Below are 23,302 nucleotides of genomic sequence, written 5' to 3' on the forward strand. Positions count from 1 at the left end.
TAATTATTAGTAATAGAAACCAGGTAAGAAAAAAGTCTAACGATATCAGTGGATGTGAATTCCTTGATACTGTGCATGAGAAAACTCATGTAGGGAACAAACCCTATGAAAATGATCACAGGAAGAAATCCCACAGACAAAATGAGGACTTTATTCAACATGAGAAGAATTCAGTTTTGGAGAAAGCTCTTGAATATAATAATTGTGGAAAGAACTTTCACAAAAAGACTGCCTTTGTTACACATAAGAGAGCTCACAAAGGAGAGAACCCCTCTGAAGGTAATGAATACAGACAGGTCTTCACCCAAAAATTAAAGCTCAGTGCTCACCCAAGAACCCTTAAGGAAAGGAAACTGCATGAATCCAGTAAAAACAGGAAACCCTCATGCATGAAGTCAACATGTGTACATCAGAGAACCCACATAGGGGAGAAACGCTATGATTGTAATAAACTGGGGAAATCCTTTAGCGAGAAGTCAGACCTTACTCAACAGCAGAGAGAGTACAGAAGAGGAACACCTGATGAGTATAATGAAAGCGAGGACTCCTTGCAGAAGTCATACCACACTCAGAGTGGGAGAACTCAGGCAGGAGAGGAAATCCATGACTGTGATAAATGTGGGCAGTCCTTCCATGAAACGTCATACTTTGCTCAACGTCAGAGAACTCACACAACAGAAAAACCTGCTGAGTGTCATGATAGTGAGAGAGGCATAAAGAAGGAGTCACACCTCACTAGAAGTCAGAGAATTAATATTGGAGAGAAAAGCTTTCAAGGTGGTAAACATGAGAAATCCTCCTGTGAGAAGTTAAAACTCGCTCGACATCAGAGAATGCAGCCAGGGAAGAAAACTGCTGAGTATCACAGAAGTGGGAGGGCCCTCAATAAGAAGTCACACCTCACTCAAAATCAGAGAGCTCACAACGGAAAGAAAGCCTATGACTGTAATAAATGTGGGAAAAGCTTTCACAGGAAAACAGACCTTACTCAACATCAGAGCACACACATGGGGAAAAAGCCCTATGAGTGTAACGAATGTGGGAAGTCCTTCTTTGTGAAACCCAACCTCACCGAACATCAGAGAACTCACACAGGAGAAAAACCGTATGAATGTACTGAATGTGGGAAGTCCTTTTGCCAGAAGTCAGCCCTCACAGTGCATCAGAGAACTCACACAGGAGAGAAACCATATCAATGTAGTGAATGTGGGAAAACCTTCTGTGTGAAATCAAACCTTACTCAACATCAAAGGACCCACACAGGAGAAAAACCCTATAAGTGCAATGAATGCTGGAGATCTTTCTGTGTGAAATCCAACCTGGTTGTGCATCAGAGAACTCACACAGGAGAGAAACCCTACAAATGCCCTGAATGTGGGAAAACCTTCTATGAAAAATCAGCCCTCACAAAACATCAGAGAATTCACACAGGAGAAAAACCCTATGAATGTAATGAATGTAGAAAAACCTTCAGCCAGAGGTCAGCCCTCACCAAACATCAAAGAAAAACACACAAGAAGAAAACTCCCGTCAATGTTGCCCGCATGCAGAAATCTGCATCTACAAATCAGACTCGTTGAACATCAGCCAAATCACAGGGCAGGAAAGCTAAGATGTCAACGCATGTAGGAAAGTCTTCATCCCAACTGGTTATAGCTTATCGGAACTAGAGGATTAATATAGAAGTGAAACCTTATAAATGCTTTGAACATGTGAAAGCTTTCAACGAGCAGTCACAGGTATTGAGGGGAAATTTATCACTTTAAGGAATATGGATAAAAATGTTCTTGTGGAAATGTTGTTTAACTAGAAGTCATATTTCAGATGCGATACCAAACTTATTAGAGAAAGGATAACAAAATATTCTGTTAATAGATTGTGAAATGTGTACCTTTTGTAAAAGCAGGAATACTTTAAGTCGTTGATACAATAGCATCAGGTATATATGTGAAGACTTCCCGAGGTATATTGAACTATATATGGGCATATGGTACATGAGCGTGCCATTTAACATGAATCATGTATATGTCGGATTTGTGATCCAACCCACCACTGTCTCTGAATCGCAACAATGTGGTTTATATAGACTAAGTGAAAACTGGGCAGTCACACAACCTGTGACCCGACAGTCCCGCTTCTAGATACCTACCCTAAAGCAATAGTTCTCAACGGGGCATCCCAAAGGGTGTTTAGAAATACTGGGATGGTTTGGTTGTCCCTGTGACAGGGTGTTATCTGTGGTTACAGTGTGGGAGAGCCAAAGATACCAGGTGTCCTGCAGTGTGTCGGTAAAAGGACAGGAAGAAAAGCCTCATCCACAATTTCCATCACAGAAAGACAGCGCCCTGGAGAAACTCTTGCATGTGTGCACCCACAGACATATACCAGAATGTTCGTGACAACATGGCGATGCTTCTTGTAGTAACAGTTTACGAAAATGGAAAGTAAGAAATGTCCATTAACAATAGACTGGGTTAATAAATGTTGGTTATGGTCGGACCATGGGGGTAAGGTTCAGCAATGAAAATGAATTAATAAGTTAAACACTTCCAGATTATTAAACATGCATGTTGAATGAAAAAAATATATAGATATCATGTAACTGCATTTCAAAAACAAAGTTCAAAAAGCAAAGAATTCAGCAGTACATTGTTTATATAGAGAGAGATGTAGGTATAGATAGAGAAATATACATGTGAGCAGTCAAAGTACAAAGGAAAGCAAGTGGGTGAGTAACAAAATCTAGGATAGCAGTTACGTCTGTGGAGGAAAGAGGGACTTACATTTACAGAGAGAGAGAAAGCTTCATGTTTCTCAAATGACTCATGAGTATACGCGTATCACTTTTAATATTTTATATCATATATATGCATACATACCTATTTCTGTTTATAGACTCATTTTCAAGAAACAGGCTTCAAGGTAATTGTATTCGAATGTTAGCAAAGGCGGTGTTTTGCATAAAGATCATAGTTAAGTTTTTTTCATTCGTATATTTTTCTGGATCCAGAATTTCAACAATGATGTTTTCAAGAGTCTACACCACTCATCTTTGTGCCTCGCCATCTTGATTTTCTTTATTATATTTTTCCTTTTACTCCCTAGTAAAATTAATCCTAACTTTTTAAAAATAATGTGAACATTGACCAAGATAGAAAAAGCAAAGCAAGTGAAAAAGAAACAAAATCAAAGTACATTAAATAGTAAATATAAATAAAAATGAAAAAATTCTAGAAGTTCTCACAAACACTAACAAGTTGAATTCACACATCAGAAACGGTGGTTTAATGGTTGGTTTAAAAACCATCTGTATGTGGTTTGCAATATATATATATATATAAACCAGTTGACAAAGGAAGTTTGAAATTTAAGGGAGTGGGGTGCATCTGGGTGGCTTAGTTGGTTAAGCGTCCAACTCTTGATTTTGGCTCAGGTCATGATCTCACGGTTGTGAGACTGAACCCCGTGTCGGGCTCCATACTGGGCATGGAGCCTGCTTAAGATTCTCTCTCCCTCTCCCTCTCTCTTAAAAAGAAAAAAAGAGGGGCGCCTGGGTGGCACAGCAGTTAAGCGTCTGCCTTCGGCTCAGGATCGAGCCCCACGTCAGGCTCTTCCGCTATGAGCCTGCTTCTTCCTCTCCCACTCCCCCTGCTTGTGTTCCCTCTCTCTCTGGCTGTCCTTCTCTCTGTCAAATAAATAAATAAAATCTTTAAAAAAAAAAAAAAGAAAAATTTAAGAGACTGGGCAAAAGATGATACATGGATAGATAGATAGATTAGATAGATAATAGATATTGATAGATACTTATAAATGTAGATACATATCTTTTCTATTTCTTCTTTTTTACCTTCATCCGCTAAAGCGTAACTACCTACTGGTAAGTCCTGTGATTATATCATTTAATCCAAGCGTGCTCCCAAACATTAGGTTCTTCAGCCTCTCATCAAAAATGATCTCATAGGGAAATAGCCATTGATGTGAATATATGTTTAGGTTATGCTGCTTTTCTGTTTTAAACTAATGTTTTTAACCCTTCCCGATTTAAGGATCCACAGGAAGCTCTGGAAAGAGCAGAGAAGGGAACGGGCTTTCAAGCATGTGTGTCTTTCTGATTGAGGGTGCTCCGTTGGTTGTCATTTCTAGTAAGAAACTTTTTAAGATGCTTGTTTTGACTTTATTTGGAATGATGGACAGGGCACTGAGAGTGGGCAACTTCTAATCTTGACATTGCTTCCAACCCAATTTTATTCATCTTTAAAATAAAGAGCAGATTTAGACAATGTTATTGGCTTAGTCCATTTGGACTGCTATAATAGTACCATAGATTGAGGGTCTAATAAACAACAGAGATTTATTTCTCCGAGTGCTGGTGGCTGGGAAGTCCGAGATCTTGGCAGTATCTGGCGAGGGCTCACTTCCTGGTGCACCATGTCCTCATGGGGTAGAAGGGGTGGGGGAGCTCTGTGGGATCTCTTATAAGGGCACTAATCCCATTAATGAGAGCTCCACCCTTGTGACGTAAGCACCTTTCAAAGGCTCCACCCCCTAATACCCTCACATCCGGGGGACTAGAATTTCAATATGTGAATTTTGGAGGGATACAAACAGGCCATAACAGCTATAATGTTTTTCCAGTATTATTCCAAACTTTGTATGTCAATTTACAGAGCAATCAGCACATCCTTAGAGGCCAGAGGTGTTGATCTGGAAAGAAAGTGGAGAATAAAGAAAGCATGGAGCTCGAATGTCCTCAGCTGAGCCTGATGAAGCCCTCCTACCTAGCTTGCAGACACCCAGTAATGGTCCTTCTCTGGTGAAGTCTGTTTCTTGCCAGTCCCCTCAGCTCAGCTCACGTCTCTGACAGTTGCCCCAAGCCTTCCATCATCACCCAGTCCTGACAGTCTCTGCAGAGAGTAACACTGCAAGTTTTGCATGCTCTGAACAGGAGGACTGAGATTTGCTTCTGAGCCAGCTCCCTATCTGGAGCCCTCCTGCCTCTTCTCAGAGCTTTGGTATGAAGTCTCATTTCAATGTGTGTTCCCTTGTTGGATTTATTCCTGGGGTCTCCTCCTAACACATGGGAGCTAGTGTATTTATGTGGAGCCAATATCAGGGGCCCAAACACAAAGTCACTTTAGATGGAACCTTCAACCCAGTAACCAATATCTGTCTCTGATGGCATCTAATGGCCCCTGGAATCTCAAACCTGGCTTCTAGCAAACTCAAACCAGGGCCCTAAGAAAAATAGTAGGCTGGAGAGTCCATGAGCCATCCTGAAACTACAGAAATTGAATTTGCCTCAAACTCCAAAGAAACACCAAGAAATCCAAGGACTAGAAGGCAGGAGTCAATTTTAATTCAGTATTTGTTTCCTGGGGTCACTTGAAGGCATTTTTGGGGCTGAGTGCTCTGAAGAACTCAAAGATGGTTGAAGTCCAAGTCTGGGTTTTAAGCAGTGTGGTATGGGGCACCTGGTGGCTCAGTCATCGGAGGAGCATGTGATTCTTGATCTCGGGGTCGTGAGTTAGAGCCCCACATGGGGTGTAGAGATTACTTAAATGAATAAATAAAACTTACCAGAAAAAAAAAAAAGAAACATAATCTAAGCGCATGACTCAAGAATGTAGAAAAAGAATAAAATAAACCCAAAGCAAGCAGAAGGAAAGAAAGAATATAGCTAAGAGGAGATACCAATGATGCTAAAAACAAAACAATAGGGGAAAAAATCAATGAAGACTCGGTTCTTTAAAAAGATCAATAAAATTGACAAGCCTCTAGAAAGATACAGAAAAAGAAAGAGGGGGGCGCCTGGGTGGCGTGGTCGTTAAGCATCTGCCTTCGGCTCAGGGCGTGATCCCAGCGTTCTGGGATCAAGCCCCACATCAGGCTCCTCTGCTGGGAGCCTGCTTCCTCCTCTCCCACTCCCCCTGCTTGTGTTCCCTCTCTCGCTGGCTGTCTCTATCTCTGTCAAATAAATAAATAAAATCTTAAAAAAAAAGAAAAGAAAAGAAAAAGAGGACAAATTACTAATATCAGTAATGAAATTCAGTATCATGACAGACTCTCCAAACATCAAAATAATTAACGGGGGAAACTATGAACAGCTTTATACCCACAAATTTGACAACTTAGATTAAATAAACCAACTCTGAAGGGCGCCTGGGTGGCTCAGTCAGTGAAACATCCAACTCTTGAACTCAGCTCAGGTCTTGATCTCAGGGTTGTGATTTAAGCCTTGCCTTGGGCTCCGAAAGTAAAATAAACCCATTCTGAAAAAAAAGGCATTAAAAGGAAATTTTAAAACACAGATCAGAAAAGAAGGAATAGAATTGTCCTTTATTTGCAGATGATGTGATTGTCTAGAAGGCCCAAGGAATCTTCAAGAAAAGGAAAGGAAAGAAACCCGCCTAGAACTAGTAAGTGAGTTCAACAAGGTCATAAGATACAAGGTAAACATACAAAATTCAATTGTATTTAAATATGCCAACAATGAACATATGGGCACCAAAATTTAAAATACAATACCATGTTAAATTGCTCCCAAAAAAGCCTATGGTTAGATGTAAATCTAACAAAACATGTGCGGAACTTGCATGCTGAAAACTACATAATGCTACTCAAAGATGAACTAAAGAATGGATAAGCATACCTTGTTCGTGGATTGGAAAACAACACAGTAAAGATGGAAATTCTCCTATACTGATACATAGGTTTAATGCAGTTTCCATCAAGATCCCAGCAGGAGTTTTGTTTTGTTTTGTTTTGTTTTGTTGGTAGATATAGCCAAGATTATTCTAAAGTTTATATGGAAGAGAAAGGAACTGCAATAACTAAAACAATTTTGGAATAAAATGGAAGGCGCAGTCTACTGGAGATTTATGATAAAGCTATGATAATTGAGACTGTGTGGTATTGGTGAATGGATAGACACAGAGATCAATGGAACAATGCATGAGAAGGACCGAGAAATAGACTCCTACAAATGTGGCCAACTGATTTTTTACAGACGTGCGAAAAGCAATGGAGGAAGAGTAGACTTTTAGAGAAATGATGCTGCAGCAGTTAGACACATACAGATGGAGAAATGAACCTCGACCTCCAGAGGAGAGTATGGGCTTCGGATTCGGACAAACCTGACTTTTAATTCTAGTTTTGCCCCCTTACTACTGTGTGGCTCTGACTCTGTCATTTCACCTTACTAAACCTCAACCCCCAGCCTGGAGCTCAACAACGACACCTTAGGGATACTGGAAAAATAACAGGTGAGTGACTGGGCTATGTTAATTTGCTGGGGGATGTTCCCGAAATGGCCAGCAGAGGGCTCTAATCGCACATGAAAGACTGCCACCTCTCTGGAAGCTTGTCTGCCTTGCAAACCCTGCCTGAGCGTTTCAGCCACCCATTTTCTAAGTTCACATTAATGCACAGTGCTGAGGAAACAGTTTCCACAGCCCGTGTGTCACCATGTTTCTGTCAAAGAATCAAATCGATCATCTAAATTATAATACCCCTTTTTCCTTGCCCACTTTAATTATTTTCATACTGGAATAGGAACGCATTCTCAACGGAGGCAATACGGACCCCAAGGGGGTAAAAATTGGTTCTTGGGTCCCACCCAAAATCTTAGATACTGCAATGGTTTGTAGCCTTCCAAGGACCGTAGTATATAAACAGGTATACGGTATATCTATGGTATTAAAATTTCATGAGGAGGGGGACGATTAGGAAAAAAAAAATATCTAAAAAGTCTTTTCGGGGGGGGGGGCTGTAACCTAAAAACTAAAGGTTGAGAAACACTGCAATAAGGGGAGATTTGTCAAGAGAACACCCCAGCATTGCCCCACATTTGAAGTTAGGACAATCCTTTCCCCTGGAACTTGGGGTACGCCAGGGTACTGTCCAACCTCGACAGCTCCTAACTGAAGATCTTGTTACAGTTCAGAATGGACTCCCCCAAGGGAAATTTAAATTCCAGTGTCCCTTATACTCATTCCCAAAAGTTTCCCCATGCACCATCCTATTCCCTCATGTTCCTCCAGCCCATCCCCCAACAACCACTGACCTGCTCTGCGTCACTGCGGACAAGTTTGCATCTTCAGAGCCTTCTAGAAACGGAATCCAACGGTAAGTACTCTTTCTTTTTGCTTGTTTCTTCTGGGAGAAGCCACCTTGCATAATTCAAAAAGAATCTTTCTTGGGAAGCTTTCTCCAGTGATGCCAGGTAGCCACGCCCTCCCTTTGGAGCGTGGGGAGTTGACAACAGCTTTCACTATGCCAAGATGCTTTTCTGGAACCTCTCTCCAGAGGAGAGAAAACACACCTACACACGTGTAATCTCTCGAGTGGCAGAGCACATCTGCTACAGTACAAAAATGTGGGAAATACAGAAAATTACAAAGAAATTAAAATGGCCCACACTACCACCACGGAGAGGCAAGAATGGCCAACGGTCCTCTGTAGTTCCTTCTCGTCTTTTCCTAAACATCTTATACATAGAAATGTGTGACCCTGTGCCTCTTCTTCAAGTAGATATATAATTTTTCACAACTTAACTTTCCTGTGAAGGTGGTTTATCACCCGTTTCAAAAGTCACAGTCGCTCACTCAGCTTCCAGACGTGAGCCAGTGTTAGGGTTCCAAATACATCGATTGAAGGAGAGGCTGGATCCTTAGAAGGACCCCCTAAGACCATGACAGATAACAGTAGCTGGGAAAGGGGGAGATGCCAGTATTTAAAAAAACCACTGGCACAGGATCTGAGTTGGCATTTATACCCGCAGACCCATTTGAGATAGAGTAGAAATGGATGTACTTTATCCCCTCCAGTTTAATTTAGCCTTACGATTTATTTTACTTTATTAGTTCCTTTTTCTTGTTTTTGCTGGCTTGATAAAATGACCATTATCTTTTTTTTTTCTTTTAGATTTTAGTGTTCTGTATTTTTCCATTCCAACAGCAGTTACCTTTCCCTTTTATTTTTTTTTTTATTATTTTATTTATTTATTTGAGAGAGAGAGTGAGAGAGCATGAGCTTGGGGGAAGGGCAGAGGCAGAGGGAGAAGCAGGCTCCCTGCTAAATAGGGAGCCCAGGGAGGGGCTCAATCCCCACCCTGGGATCCTGACCTGAGCTGAAGGCAGACGCTTAACCTCCTGAGCCCCTACCTTTCTCTTTTAACAGAAAAAAATACATCATCGCAATTACGTAATCTTCTATTACATGAAAAAAAATGCCATCTAGTTCCCATAATACTTTTAAGATGACCCATTTATAACACTTTTACATCTCCATGCTCCCCAACCCTCAAAGAGATGTAAATGCTTTTATTCTCCTTCTCCTTCTGACCCTCCCCCAAACACCAGGGGGAGGTCCTCCAGTATTATTAGTCTTTTCCATAGGATTCCTTTGCTCTCAAAGCTCTGTGGATTATGCTTAACGCCAGTGTTTGCTTCCAGTGTAGCAGATAAGAAGTCCAATGCCTGTCTCATTGGTTTTCTTTGTAAGTTACTTATTTCCCCAGTTTTGGGTTTTTTGTTTGTTGGTTTGGTTTTTTTAAGATTTTATTTATTTATTTGACAGAGAGAGCAAGTGCACAAGCAGGGGGAGCGGCAGGCAGATGCCCCACGGAGCAGGGATCCCCATGCGGGGCTCGATCCCAGAGCCCGGGGATCATGACCTGAGCTGAAGGCAGACGCTTAACCGACTGAGCCCCCCAGGCGCCCCGGGAAGCTTTGTATTTATCCTTGGAGCTCACTCAGTTTTTCAGGACATGCCTAAAGGTGAATATTATTTTTTCTACGTTCTGTTTGGAATTCAGCGAACCCTTTAAATCTTCAGATCAAGTATTTACTGGGAAAATTTCCTCCTTCATTCTGTTTAATTATTGCCTGTCTTCCATTTCCTCTGTTTTATGAGTTTCCAATATTCCAATAATAATAATTCCAATATTGAATAATTCCAATATCCTAGCATTTGGTTGCCTGCATCATTCCCTCAAACCTCTCTTTTTCACCTTATCGTTCCCATCCCTTTGAGTTTCTGATGTGTCTTGTTTGATGTCTCCCCTGGGTATCCCAGGTCAGGTTCCAGCAGTGACCCTCCCCTCCTCTGCTCCTCTCTTGAGATGTTTAGTCTGAATGTGAGATTTCCCTTCCACCCAGCACGGGGGGCGGGGGGGGGGGGGTACCGCCCCGTTCTTGCAGCTCCTGGGTGCTGCTCTCATCATCAATGCCTGTTCAGGGCATCCTCTCGCCTCTGGTAGTTTTGTGCCTGCTGTTGTCCGTGACGTGCCCGTTCTTTGTCTTGCTCACTTCTAGCTCCCTGTACGCGTGTTGGTATTTTCCTTTGCTGGCTCATCAGGGCCCATGATCAGCTGCTGGGCGTCTTCGGCAGGGTCAGTCCTTCAAGGAATGGATGGCCCAGTGGGCTTGGCCCTTCTGGGTCAGCGGCACTTTATCTGGCAAGTTGTGGTTTCCAGGAGACTGGAGTCTCCTCCGCTGACATTTTCCTGGGGAAGAGGGAAGAGACACATTGTTTACTCCCCCGCAGCATTTTTTGTTTGTTTGCTTCTTTCTTTCTTTTTTAAGTAGGCTCCGTGTCCAGCATGGGGCTTGAACTCACGACGCCTGAGATCAAGAGTTGCATACTCTCCCACTGAGCCAGCCAGCTGTCCCACAGCGGTTTAAGTGCCCCAGAACAGTGAGCCCAAAGCGCCCTCATGTGGGCAAGTGCAGCCTCTCCCTCAGGATGTCCTGGGATTTCTATTGGTCAGTGTTCCCAGATCTCACCACTTTCCTTCTGACCATGACTCCTGGGCTCCGGGCTTCTGGTCCCCAGGCCCTTGCTGGACTCAAAAGTGGAAAGTTTCTCTGCCAGCTGCCTTCTTCTGGACTCCAGAGAAGCAAGGTCTTGTGGCCACCCTAAACCTCAGAGGCTTCTTGCCTCAAAGAATGTTCTGTAGCTAGTTTTAAGCTGAAGGAGGATGGTGGCAAGGGTGTATTGACGCACCATCTCCCTCGAATTCCCAGAGGAAAATTCACGGTATTCCAAAATACCATAGGCCGTTTTCACAGACCGCTGTGCAGTAAAACCAGAAATCACCAACTAGAAGACCCAACTCAGAAACCAAAAACTTCACCATCCCCAAAACCCTTCCAGACACACAGATCCACACTCACTCCTTAAACTATCGGGTGAAAGAGAAAATCAAGATGGAAATTGTAAATTATTTCTAATGAATAACAGTGAGAACAGAAAATAGAAAAATCTATGAGATGTGACCAAAGGAGAATTCAAAGGAAGATAGAGAGATTTATATAACTGTTTTAGCAAAACCAACAAAAGATTAAAAGTAATGAAGAAGCCCCAGGTAAAGATAGCGCATCGAATATTCAAGACTAATTTTGCTTCCACTGAGACACCTATTAAAAAAGATTTTTATTTGCACCTATATTTTGTAAGACTTCAAATCCCCAGAAAAGGCAAAAGAACTCTACAGTAAACATGTCGATACAAACCATCTAGATGCACCAGCTGTTACGATTTTGCCACATTGGCTTTATCTCTCGGTCTCTCTTTCCATACATTGATACACATTTTTTTTCCTGAATCATCAACAATAGTTACCAATATTCTGACGCTTCACTTTTTTTTTTAAGATTTATTTGTTTATTTGAGAGAGTTGGGGGTGGGGTGGGCAGAGGGAGAGAAAGTCTCAGGCAGACTCCACGCCCAGCAGAGAGCCAGCCTGATGGGGGCTCAATCCCAGGACCCTGAGGTTGCAACCTGAGCCAAAGCCAAGAGTCGGGCTTAACCCACTGAGCCACCCAGGAGCCCCTATGACACTTCACTCTTCATCATACATCCCTGAAGAACAAGGACTGTCTCCCCGTTGCCATAGCTGGCTTTCTCGGAAAAAGATTCCAAGGCAGAGGTTTGCATGCGGAGCACCCTTGGGGTCCCTATCTGTGAAAGGGCAGGAAGAGCTGGGCAGAGTGAGGAGGGGGGCTGTTATATAGATTCAGTAAAAGCAGGTGTGAGCTCCAGAGGAGCTCTGAAGTTATGTGGGCACTTCAGAGTTGTCATACAGAGTTGTATGAGGGGAGCAGGCCCTTTGTACTCCCCTGTCAACCAGTAACTGGACATGGGCTGTGGGGGTGGGGGGAATCCAGGACCTTGGGTGAAGCAGTTTTCGTAAGCCCAGGCACTTCCCGAAAAGCTAACAACAGAGGACTATCTGCTGGTAATACTTCCAGCAGCCATGGGAATCGGTCCTTCCCTCCTGAGGGGGAACGGGGCTCTGCATCCGGTGTCCATGACTGTCCACCCCTGCCATTCAGCGCCGCTTCCTCATTGTAGTTCCAGGACTCCCACGGGCATCTTTCCTGGAGGGAAAATTTATAAGAGCAACCTTAAAGGGGCAAACCACAACCCCTGCTAATGCAGCTGGTCTCAGGGCCACACTGATCCTCTTGCTCTGTCAAGGTGTTCGGGATCCAAAAATTGGCTTTGATCTGGAAACAGACAAAAAGGCAAGAGTAGCAATATTCACACCAGACAAGTTGGATTTTAAGATTAAAATCCCCAATTGGATAAAGAAGGACAATATTACTACACAATTTATGAACAGGATGTAATGGGCATAAAACTTTCTGCACCCAACAACACAGCAGGTAAATCTAGAAAGCAAAAATGATCAGAAATACAAAGAGAATCTCATGAAAATACAGTTTCAGTAGGAAGCTTCGATCTCTTTCCAAATCGGTAGCTCTGATTAGGGGAAAGTAGGTGCCTTGAAGAATTAGTAATAGAGTCCACAAACTCAAATAAATATTTCTTCATTTACAGAAAAAATATATATATTTGTGTATACATGAGCATTTACCAAAATGTATCATCTACTTGGTCATAGAAAAATCTTGAAAAATTCAAGAAATTAGATATCTCATCGACTACCTTCTCTGCTCATCATTCAATTTAAAAAAAAAAGAAAGAATTTAAAAGATTACCAAAATATATAACTACTTGGAAATTAAGTATAAAAAACACACTGTTCAATAACACTTGGATCAAAGAAAAGCAAAAGAATTATCTAGAAAACAGAGAAAAGGAGACACCCTGGAAAACTTATGGGGCCAGAAAAAGCTACACTCAGGAAATTTTGTAGCCTTAAGTAACTCCATTAACAAGTGAAGAGAACTTGCTTCTTGTCTGTGACTCACTTTGCCTCAACTCTGGAGCCGCACCTGCACCTCCCCCGTCTTCCCTGCCTCAGTCACCCCTCCCTTCCTCTGTCCTCAGGCACTGTCTTGCTTCAGTGAACCTGATTTGTTGGTCTTACTACGTACAGCAATTCTTCTCAAACTTCAAGGGGCAAATACATCACCTCGGGCTCTTGTTAAATTGCTGATTGTTTTGGTAGTTCCGGGCTGAGGCCTGAGATTCTGCCTTTCTAACAAGCTCCCAGGCGAGGCGCTAATCCCCTCCCCACACCCATACTTTTTTTTTTTTTTTTTTAAGATTTTATTTATTTGCTTGAGAGAGAGAATGAGCCTGGGGAGAGGCAGATGGAGAGGGAGAGGTGCGATCCCAGGACCCTAGTCACAAAACTCTCAGTAATGCTTGGCCTCACCCTGGCTCTCCTCCTCCCTGACTCACTTTCCCCCCTCAGCCTGGTGTCTCTGAGGCTGCACTCCTCCGTGACGTGTTGGCATGCAGACTTTTGCCACAAGCTCTGTTTTCTGGGAGGCCCAGGCTAAGCCCATGCTGCCCTTGAGAAATAGAAAAAGAATGAGAAAATAAACTGGAAAAAAAATTAAGGAGAATTCATTAAGATAGAATGGTATTTTAGGAAGAGTAGGAGAAAATATCCCCAAATCTCTTTCTTTGAGGAAAACAATCCCAGGGTATCAGTCGGGGTTCTGTGTGGCCAGTGATACAAGCCGATACTGGTGATGAAACGGCGAGCAAGTTTGTTAAAGAGACACTAAGTAGCTCACACTATTGCTCTGAGGCCTGGAAAGCCAGACTCAAGGTGAAGTAATGCCCCCAACTCTAGCTGTGCTGTCCTGTCACTGACCCTTCCCCATGCCAGGACCTTGACCTTGGGACCATTGCCGGCACTGCCACCTGCAAAGCTCATTGCCTGTCCCACTGGGACCTACAGAAATGGCAACTCCATGCAGAACTTGATTCCCCTTGTAGCCAGCCCACTTCCCATTCTCCCACAAAGGTCCGGCGTCCGCATTCTAATAACGAAGGAGGCTTGGGAACTTGAGTTCTGATCCGAGCCTAGAGAGACAGGACTCAACAACTGAATTTCTCCAAATCTAAGAGCGCTGTTCCGAAGATGATTCAAAGTGGCGGTTATAAGACAGCTGTCTACTAGAAGCAATAAGACAGCTACACCCCTCGTGAGCAGATCAAAAATAAGAGAAACGGACCCAACATGTTTAAGAAATAGTCCTGGCAAGCTCATTATCTGGAGTACTGCTGTCCGGTATTAATATGATGGAAGCTGTGAATGTCATTAAAATTTCTCCAGCAGTGACATTAAAAAGAATAAAAAAGAGGGGCGTCTGGGTGGCTTATTCATCAAGTGTCTGCCTTCAGCTCAAGTCATGATCCCAGGGTCCCGGGATCGAGCCCCACATCGAGCCCCACATCAGGCACCCTGCTCGGCAGGGAGCCTGCTTCTCCTTCTCCCTCTGCCTGCTGCTCCCCCTACTTGTGCTCTCTCTCTTTGTCAAACAAATAAATAAAATCTTTAAAAAAAAATTTTTTTAAGGATAGAAAAGAACTATGTGAAGTTAATTTTATTTTTTTTAAAGATTTTATTTATTTATTCGACAGAGATAGAGACAGCCAGCGAGAGAGGGAACACAAGCAGGGGGAGTGGGAGAGGAAGAAGCAGTCTCCTAGCGGAGGAGCCTAATGTGGGGCTCGATCCCATGACGCCGGGATCACGCCCTGAGCCGAAGGCAGACACTTAACTGCTGTGCCACCCAGGCGCCCCTAATTTTAATGTTTAATCCAACATATCCAAAATAGTATGATTCCAACTTTTATGAATGTAATCAATCAATATAAAAGTAATGAGACATTTTATATTCTTTTTTTTTTCATCCTAAGTCTTGGAAATTGGAATATATATTTTTTAAAGATTGTATTTATTTATCTATTTTAAGAGACAGAGAACACAAGGGGAGAGGAACAGAGGGAGAGGGACAAGCAGACTCCACGCTGAGCACAGAGCCTGATGCCGGCCCCATCCCATGAACCTGAGATCATGACTTGAGCTGAAATCAAGAGTCAGACACTTAACTGACTGAGCCACCCCGGTGCCCCAGAAATTGGTGCATATTTTAAACTTACCATTCGTTTCAGTTGGACCAGTCACATTTCAAACGCCCAAAAGCCACACGTGGCTCATAACTACTATATTAGATAGCGCAGAGATAGTAGAAATAAAATCAGAACCTTACTGCACATATCATTCGAACAAAAACAAATTTCAAGTGAATTCAGGTTTGAATCTAAGAAATAAAGTGATTAAAATCTTAGAAGAAAACATGCAACACTATGCCTACCTGGCACTCGTAAGCTCTTTCTATCCACCTGCAATGCCAATGGCAGATAAAGGGTTAATATCTGTATGCAGGAAGAGCTTTGGCAAATTAGTGTCAGAATAAAAATGGTCAGAAGCTCTCATAGAACAAACCCGAATGGTTAATAAACCTAAAAAGATATTCGGCTTCCCCGGGAGTCAGGAAAATACACATTGAATAACAAGACATCCCTTTACACACATCAGACTAGCAAATTGGAAGCTTGAGAATACCTACTACCAGCTAGGAAGGGGCTCTATTCACCACATCCGATTGCTGGGGAGCAATCTGGCAACATTTTTCAAAATAAAACAAATGCACCTAATTGTTTGGCCAGCAATCCCATGCCAGGAAATCCACACCATAGAAGTAAAAGCATCAGAATATATGTAGATAAAGGTGTTCACATCAACAGGGTCATGAGCATAGGTAGAGGAAGGGCTGAGGAAAGTGTGACACGTTTATATCATGGCATGGCATGCAGCCACTAAAAAAGAATTCCTCGTCTCGAGGAGACTTCCATCCTCCATCTCTGCAAGATGCAAAGCAATGTATAAACTAGGGTTCCATGGCTGTAAGAGACGGGGAGAGAAATCTACATAGGTGTATCTGTTTACATCTGATTTTATAAGCATGAAGAGAGAGCTAGAAGGAGATAATCGCTCTGCCATCCAGCTTATCTGAGAGGAGGAGAAGCAGGTGGCACAGATAGAAACATGGGAAGGCAGGAAAGAAAAATATGAGAAAAGGGGGGAAGGGTTGAAAGAAAAAACTATTATTTCAAAGAGGGACTATTTCTGTAAAGTTAACGTGTGTGTTTGAAAAGGGCAAACATTTATCTCCACAAAAATCTGTTCGATAACCCTTGTGGGTGGCATTTCAAATCTTCCATGTGCTTTACTTGATGTTTCAATGGCTTGTTCTGCAGATTTCTAACCAGCATATTAAAGTTTCCCACCGAGCTGTGGATTGCTTGTTTCTCCTTGTAATTCTATCAGTTTTAGTGTTACACGTTTCAATCCTATGTTACTAGGCACATACAAGCACAAAGGCTAGATTTATTGGTAGATTGAATATTTATCAACGGATAGTTTGGTCTTTTCAAATAACTCTGATCAGTGTTGCGTGGAATCCGTTTTGCCTAATGCCATGATTGCACGGCTTGCCTTCCTTCCCCCAGCTTGCCCAGTGCACCTCTTCCCTCTCAGCATTTCCAGTCTTTCTGTGTTACTCTGCTTTTGCTCTCTCTAATAAAACAGATATGCTTTGACTTTTTTTTTATTCAAGAGTCTCTGTCTTTTCACAGTGAATGTAATATATTCACACTGATTATGGTTATTGATGCATTTGTGCATTTCTACCAATTTACTTTGTGTTTTCTATTGTATGTGCTATGTTCGTGTTTCTTTTTCATCTCTACTTTTCGGGTACGTTTTTCTTCTAATGACTTAGAAAGTATGTATTCTGTTCCTATTATATTTATTTGTCAAAACACATAGTTAAGCATAGTAACTGATATCTATGTCTTCCTACCAAATAAAATGATCTTAGCATGCTTTTACTTTTCTCTCCTACCTCCTTTCCAGTCTTCATACCTCCCCATCCCACGTTGTCATCTCACACTTTAGTTAAGTATTATAAGTAAAGATTTTTGTTGAGACTTACATTTTGCTGACTTCCTTGCTTACCTGTGTGTCTTCTATCCCATGTTTTCTTCTTGGATCCATTTTCTCTTCGTTGGAATATAACTGCTACACCAGTGGTTTCTCAACCAGAGGCTATATCGCAGCCCTTCCCAGTGTGGAGTGTGCTGTATTGTCACAGTGACTAAGGAGGAATTCCACTGGCATTTGGTGATGATGGTCAAGGACACTAAGCAAACTGCAGTGTGTGGGTCCGTCTTACGCAATAAAGAATCCTTCCACCCAAAGTGCCAACAGTACCCTGAACTGTGAGTTCACGTAGCATGCGAAGTTTTTTAGTCCATTTCTCTCTTAAAATGTCTTTATGATGCCTCTATGTTTGCTTGATAGATTTGGTTGAGTAAGGACTCCTAAACTCCCAAGTATTCCACCAGAGAACTTTGAAGATACCATTCTGTTATTTTCTTGCTTACAAAGTTGCAAATGAAAAGACTGATGTCAATCTTAGTCTCATTCTGTCCTGGGTAATTCTTTCCCCCCCCCACCCCCACTCTGGAAACATTCAGGATTTCCTTTTCATTCTTAGTGTCCTGAGATTTCAGGATGACATAAGTAGATGTAAGTCTTTCCACAATCTTCCCATAAATATTCACTAGGTCCTCTCACCATAAGAGCTCGTATATTTCTTAAGTTCTAAGAAAATGTCTTGAATGGGCACCTGGGTGGCTCAGTTGGTTAAGCGACTGCCTTCTGCTCAGGTCATGATCCTGGAGTCCCAGGATCGAGTCCAGCATCAGGCTCCCCGCTTCTCCCTCTGACCCTCTCCCCTCTCATGCTCTCTCTTACTCTCTGTCTCTCTCAAATAAATAAATAAAATCTTTTTTTAAAATATCTTAAATTATTACCTTGCTTCAAAGACTTTCCTTCTTTTGTTTTCTTCTCTTACTCTGTAACTCACATGAAGCAGACAATGGAACTTTTGCAACTGCCCTTCACATCTCCATGTTCCATTCCTACTTTCCATCTGTTTATTCTTTGGCATTGCATTCTGGGAGAATTCCCGAGCTCCATCTTCTGGTTCATTACTTCACTCTTTAATCCATTTTGCTATTCAACCCATCTATTGAGATTTTTATCTTTAAAAGAATTACTATTTTTCTTTTAAGAGGAATCAAACTTTTTTTGTATTTAAAAAGCTGTTGTGTGCTTTTTGAATGCTTTTTTTTTTTTTTTAAGTAAATCCAACCGTGACATGGGGCTTGAACTCATGACCCCACATCAAGAGTCCCATACTCTACCAACTGAATCAGCCAGGCGCCCCTTGTGTGTGTTTTAAAAAAATTGATGCAGGGGCGCCTGGCTGGCTCATGCGATTCTTGATCTCGGGGTTGTAAGTTGGAGGCCCATGTTGGGTGTAGCAATTACTTAATAAAATCTTCAAAAATTATAAAAATAAAAATAAAAAATGGATGCAATAGGCCCTTTCATTTGTCCAAAATATCAATGATACTTATTCTATAATCTGGTTCTCTTCACTCTCTTAACTCAGTTTCATCATCTGCGAAGCAGGAATAATAATTCCTACCACTGAGTTTCCTGGTGATTATTAGAATTAACATAAAAGAATGCCTGGCACGTAGTGCATTAAATACCTAGCTGATGAATAGACAAAGCAAAATAATAAATGTAAAATACCTGGCACATACATGGTAGGGACTCATTAAATGGAAGCCTCTTATCATTATCCTCATTGTTAGCATTTGCTGAGACAATGGCGTTCAAGATTTTACCCTCTGGGTTTTGACTCTGTCGTAATACCACCACTACTCCCTCCCCCAGATCCATGGCATGGACGGCTTCGTAACTCTGCTAAGGCACGAGTTTGAACTCTAAGGTGCAAGGCTGGTGAATGGGAGTGGGAATGTGCCCAGCATCTGTCTCCCCAAATGGCTCAATGTTTTTATTTAATATATCAAGCCAGGTAACCCTCACCCCCTCCCTGAAAGGCAGGTGTCTTTATGCCACTTTCATAGGATGATAAACCCGAAGAAAGCACAAGCTGTGGTCCACGAGGCAGTGGTTTAGGAAGCTGTGCTAGGCAGTCAGAGTTCTTTCTGACTCAAGAAATGGACTCAGTTTATTCTTCTGTAAAATGGGCCTTGCTGTGCCTGTTTTGTCCACTCTGCTGGAAGGCTACTTCGCACTTGGCCTTGGATGCCGCATGGTCACTTCCGAGGATTAGAACCGTTCAGGAGGAACGCCACCACCTTCCACCACTCCCTCTGCCCCTTCACTCGCCTAAGGCGTCACCCTTTGCTGGGAGTCGGCTGGCTGTACCTGCACCTGCCCCGTCATGGGACTGGGAGAAACTGGAAAGACGAACCGAAGGCAGCTATGAGGTGATTTCCCCAAGTCTTAGAAACAGAGCTGCCCTCTAAGGACTAAATAAGACAAACCAAAGGACAAATTGATGAGATGAGTTGCCATTGACCTGGTAGCCAGGTTGAAGACCAGCCTCAGACTCTCAGTGGAGTCTTCCTAGGAGTGTGCAGGCTTTTCAATATGCACATCCCCCTTGATCTTCCCACGTCCACCTTTGTACCCTACAAGCCATTCTCAACACAGGCCGATCACAGCAACCCATGGGATCTTTCTTCAAAACTCAGACCAGTTCCCTCCTTTCCTCGGCCCTCGTGGTGTGTGAGGTTGACTGTTCCTCTCCAAGTTTTCTCCCAAGACTTCAGGATTAAGTGATTCCTGGCCAAGAAACAAAGGCAGAACCATCTCATTCCCCAGTGGATTGGGAAGAAAACTGGTAATAAAATTAGCTACAACTCCAGGAGGAGGCAGTGAAGAAGAACGAAGCTGGGTCTGCGAGGGAGCACGCGTGAAATGGCGCACACGTTTATGTGGCCGAAGGTACGTGCTCCTATCCTATTACTCTGGGAACTTCACTACTACCCGAACAATCGATAATTTTCATCAGGGAAATGATTCTTCTCTGTCACTGCTTCTGCAGCAGTAGGTTGGTGGAGTAATAAATATGAAAGACCTCTCTAAAACTTTTTTTTAAAGATTTTATTTATCTATTTGAGACAGAGAGAGAGAACACAAGCAGGGAGGAGGGGCATAGAGAGAGGGAGAAGCAGACCCCACGCGGAGCAGGGAGCCTGATGTGGGGCTCCATCCCAGGACACTGGGATCATGACCTGAGCCGAAGGCAGACGCTTAACGGACTGAGCCACCCAGGCACCCCAACATGCAAGGCCTTTCACTTGAAAAAACAAATTCAAATCAGACAGTGCTACTGCCCTGCTTGCAACCCTCTAGTTTATTCCCATTGCACACAGAAAGCAACCTAGACTCTTCACAGCAGAGCTGACAGGGCTGCATTAGCTGGCTTCTCCCTACCCTCCTCTTCCCTTTGCTTCGATGATCCAACCACCCAGTCCAAGTCAGGATCTTTCCTGCTTCCAGGCCTCCCCACATTATACTGTTCTTCTGCCTGGAACATTCAGCCTTTGACCCTTCACCTTTCACCCTTCACCCGTGAAGTCTCAATGCAATTATCATTTTATTTGTCAAGTCTCAATGCAATTATCACCGCCTCAGAGAAGACCTCCATAACCCTGTCACCCTCCTGCTTTGGTTGCTGGAATGCGGGGAAGTGAACCTAAGCATTCTCCTATAACCTTTATCTCAGTGTATAATAACATATTTTATTTATTTGTTTGTTTGCTATCTGCCCTCTGGGGCTGTAAATGCTCTGAGGACAGGGACCGTGCTTTTGCTCCCCACCCTATAACCAATGTCTGCGTGTACTGAGCGCTCAACAGACGTCTGTGGAAAGCGCAGATGAATTCTTGGGTCGGGAGGTCTCCTGCGGTATATAGGAGCCTCTCCACATGGTTTCCACCCCAGGCCAGACCTCCAAGGCCAGGCCCTCTAGCAAGAGGGGGCCTTCATTTCTTCTGGGATGGCTGCCTCAGTTTCTCAACAAATAGGCAGGTACTCCAGACAAACCAGGTCAATTCAATAAAACTTAGGAAGGGGTCTCCCGGAACAAAGGAAACACCACCGGTAAAGGAACCCCCACCCCTCCTGGGGGTCCGATCTCTAGGCGCAGGCTTATAATCAGAGCGATGGAGGCAAGGGATGGTGTCACAGAGGACTCAGGTCAACGAGGCTAACACGTGTGCGCGCGCGCGCACACACACACACACACACACACACACACAGTGGTTGGCCGTTAGTAACCACCCCCATTGACCGAATGCCCCTGTGAGCTAGAAGCTGGACCTTTACTTATTTTACCTCATGTAACTCCCTCACCAGTCCCATGAGTCAGTTTCTACTATTATCCCTATTTTACACACGAAGATAAGGAATTTCAGGGGCGCCTGGGTGGCTCAGTCCGTTAACTGCCTTCAGCTCAGGTCATGATCCCAGGGTCCTGAGATCCAGCCCGGCACTGGGCTCCCTGCTCAGTGGGGGTCTGCTTCTCCCTCTCCCTCTGTGCTAGCTCGCGCTCAAGTAAATGAATAAAATCTTAAAAAAAAAAAAAAAAAAAGAGAGAGAGAGAAAAGGAATTTCAGAGAGATCAAGCCAATTACCCCAGAACCCACAATAAGGATGGCAATATTCAGCCCGCGTAGCCGCCCCGGTTGTTAAAATATTGAAATTCTCCCATATTTTTTGGTAAATAGTAGCTGCTTCAAATCCCTTAGTGTTTTCTCCACTTGGTCAGCTGCCCTGACCTCTCCCTCCACCCCTAACCTCTTCACCTCCCCGCATTCCAGAAACTTTTCAGTCCTGGTCTTAGTGATGAGGGAACGAAGGCAAGCTGAGGACAAAGCAGAAGCTGACGCCCTGCACCCCCCCCCCCCCCATGGATGTATGTGACATTCCTCAGGCACTCCTGGCTGCCCTGAAGGACAAAGAAACAGTTAACCTATAGACACCACAATCCTGCAAGACTTGAGTCTCCTTCAGTTTAGCAGTTTACAGGAACAAAGCTATCAGTAACCTGGCCTCCAGAAGGGAATGTATGCAGACACAATGAAATTTCCTTACCACCTACAGCCCGTTGACAAGTCCTTGAAACAGGCCCGGTGACATTCCTCTAGGAACTCAGCCTCGATGTTAATACTTTGCTAAGGGTGAAAGGCAGTCCTAGCCTGACCCCCTCCCCTCCACCAAGATCCTGTCAGTCTACTTTAACGTATAAAAATTCCTTTGGAAACTTCCTTTATCTCTAACCCCCCAAGATACGTGTTGGCAATCATCCCCCAAGCATATGGCCCAGTGATACACATCTGAAGGGTCTCATGACTAAAGTTTTATTAGACAGTAATAAATGACCTATAGCTATACCCCTCAAGGTCCTGGAAACCTTGCTTCCAAAATTCCTTAGGGACTTACACTATCCCTCACCCCCTCCCAACTTAAAAGTATATAATGGGCCACTTGTCATGACCCCAGGGCAGCTCTTTCGGCCCATGGGTCCTGTCCCCATGCTTTAATACAGCTGCCTTTTTGCACCGAAGATGTCTCAAGAATTCTTTCTTGGCTGTTGGCTCTGAACCCCAACATTTCCTACATCAGTGGGGGGGGGGGGCAGAGAAATCCCCTAGGAATCTTCTCCAGGAGTTGTCTGTTCTGATCGGTCAGTCCTGCCCTCATTCCTCCATGGTTGCTAAATATTTTACCATTTATTGTTTGGGATCCTCTGCTTCTGTTGTAACCAGGATGCTGGAGAAGCAGATCCGAGGAGCCACGTTTATCACTGGCTGGGGGCTCATCTTCCATCCAGACAGGCGCAGTGGGGGTAGGACCAGTCGCCAAGAGGAATCTACACGCTCCCCCAGCCGCCCACGGTAGAGTACAAAAGCCGCAGGCTCACCGCGAAATCCTAGCGTGTTTACCATTTTCTAAAAAATGATGGAGCCGTTGCTGTGTGTCTGCTCAGAGTGAGGTTCTTTTTTTTTTTTTTTTAAGCAGGAGCAAATCAAATTTAATAGTGTACATATGGGGAATTCACACAGACTTGGAAATTCT

At 43.4% G+C, this 23,302-nt stretch overlaps 1 protein-coding gene across 1 annotated transcript in view; it reads left to right on the forward strand.

The window, feature by feature from the left end:
- The first annotated feature begins 389 nt into the window (after positions 1–389).
- The window catches only part of LOC125283099 (zinc finger protein 33A-like), a 29,676-nt gene continuing 6,763 nt past the window's right edge, over positions 390–23,302 (forward strand). The window contains exons 1-2 of the mRNA XM_048222094.1: positions 390–1,374; positions 8,040–8,124. Coding sequence (XP_048078051.1) covers positions 390–1,374; positions 8,040–8,124 — 1,070 coding nt within the window. The remainder of the gene's footprint in view (positions 1,375–8,039; positions 8,125–23,302) is intronic.

The sequence above is a fragment of the Ursus arctos genome, unplaced genomic scaffold, assembly GCF_023065955.2.
Source record: "Ursus arctos isolate Adak ecotype North America unplaced genomic scaffold, UrsArc2.0 scaffold_16, whole genome shotgun sequence".
NCBI lineage: Eukaryota > Metazoa > Chordata > Mammalia > Carnivora > Ursidae > Ursus > Ursus arctos.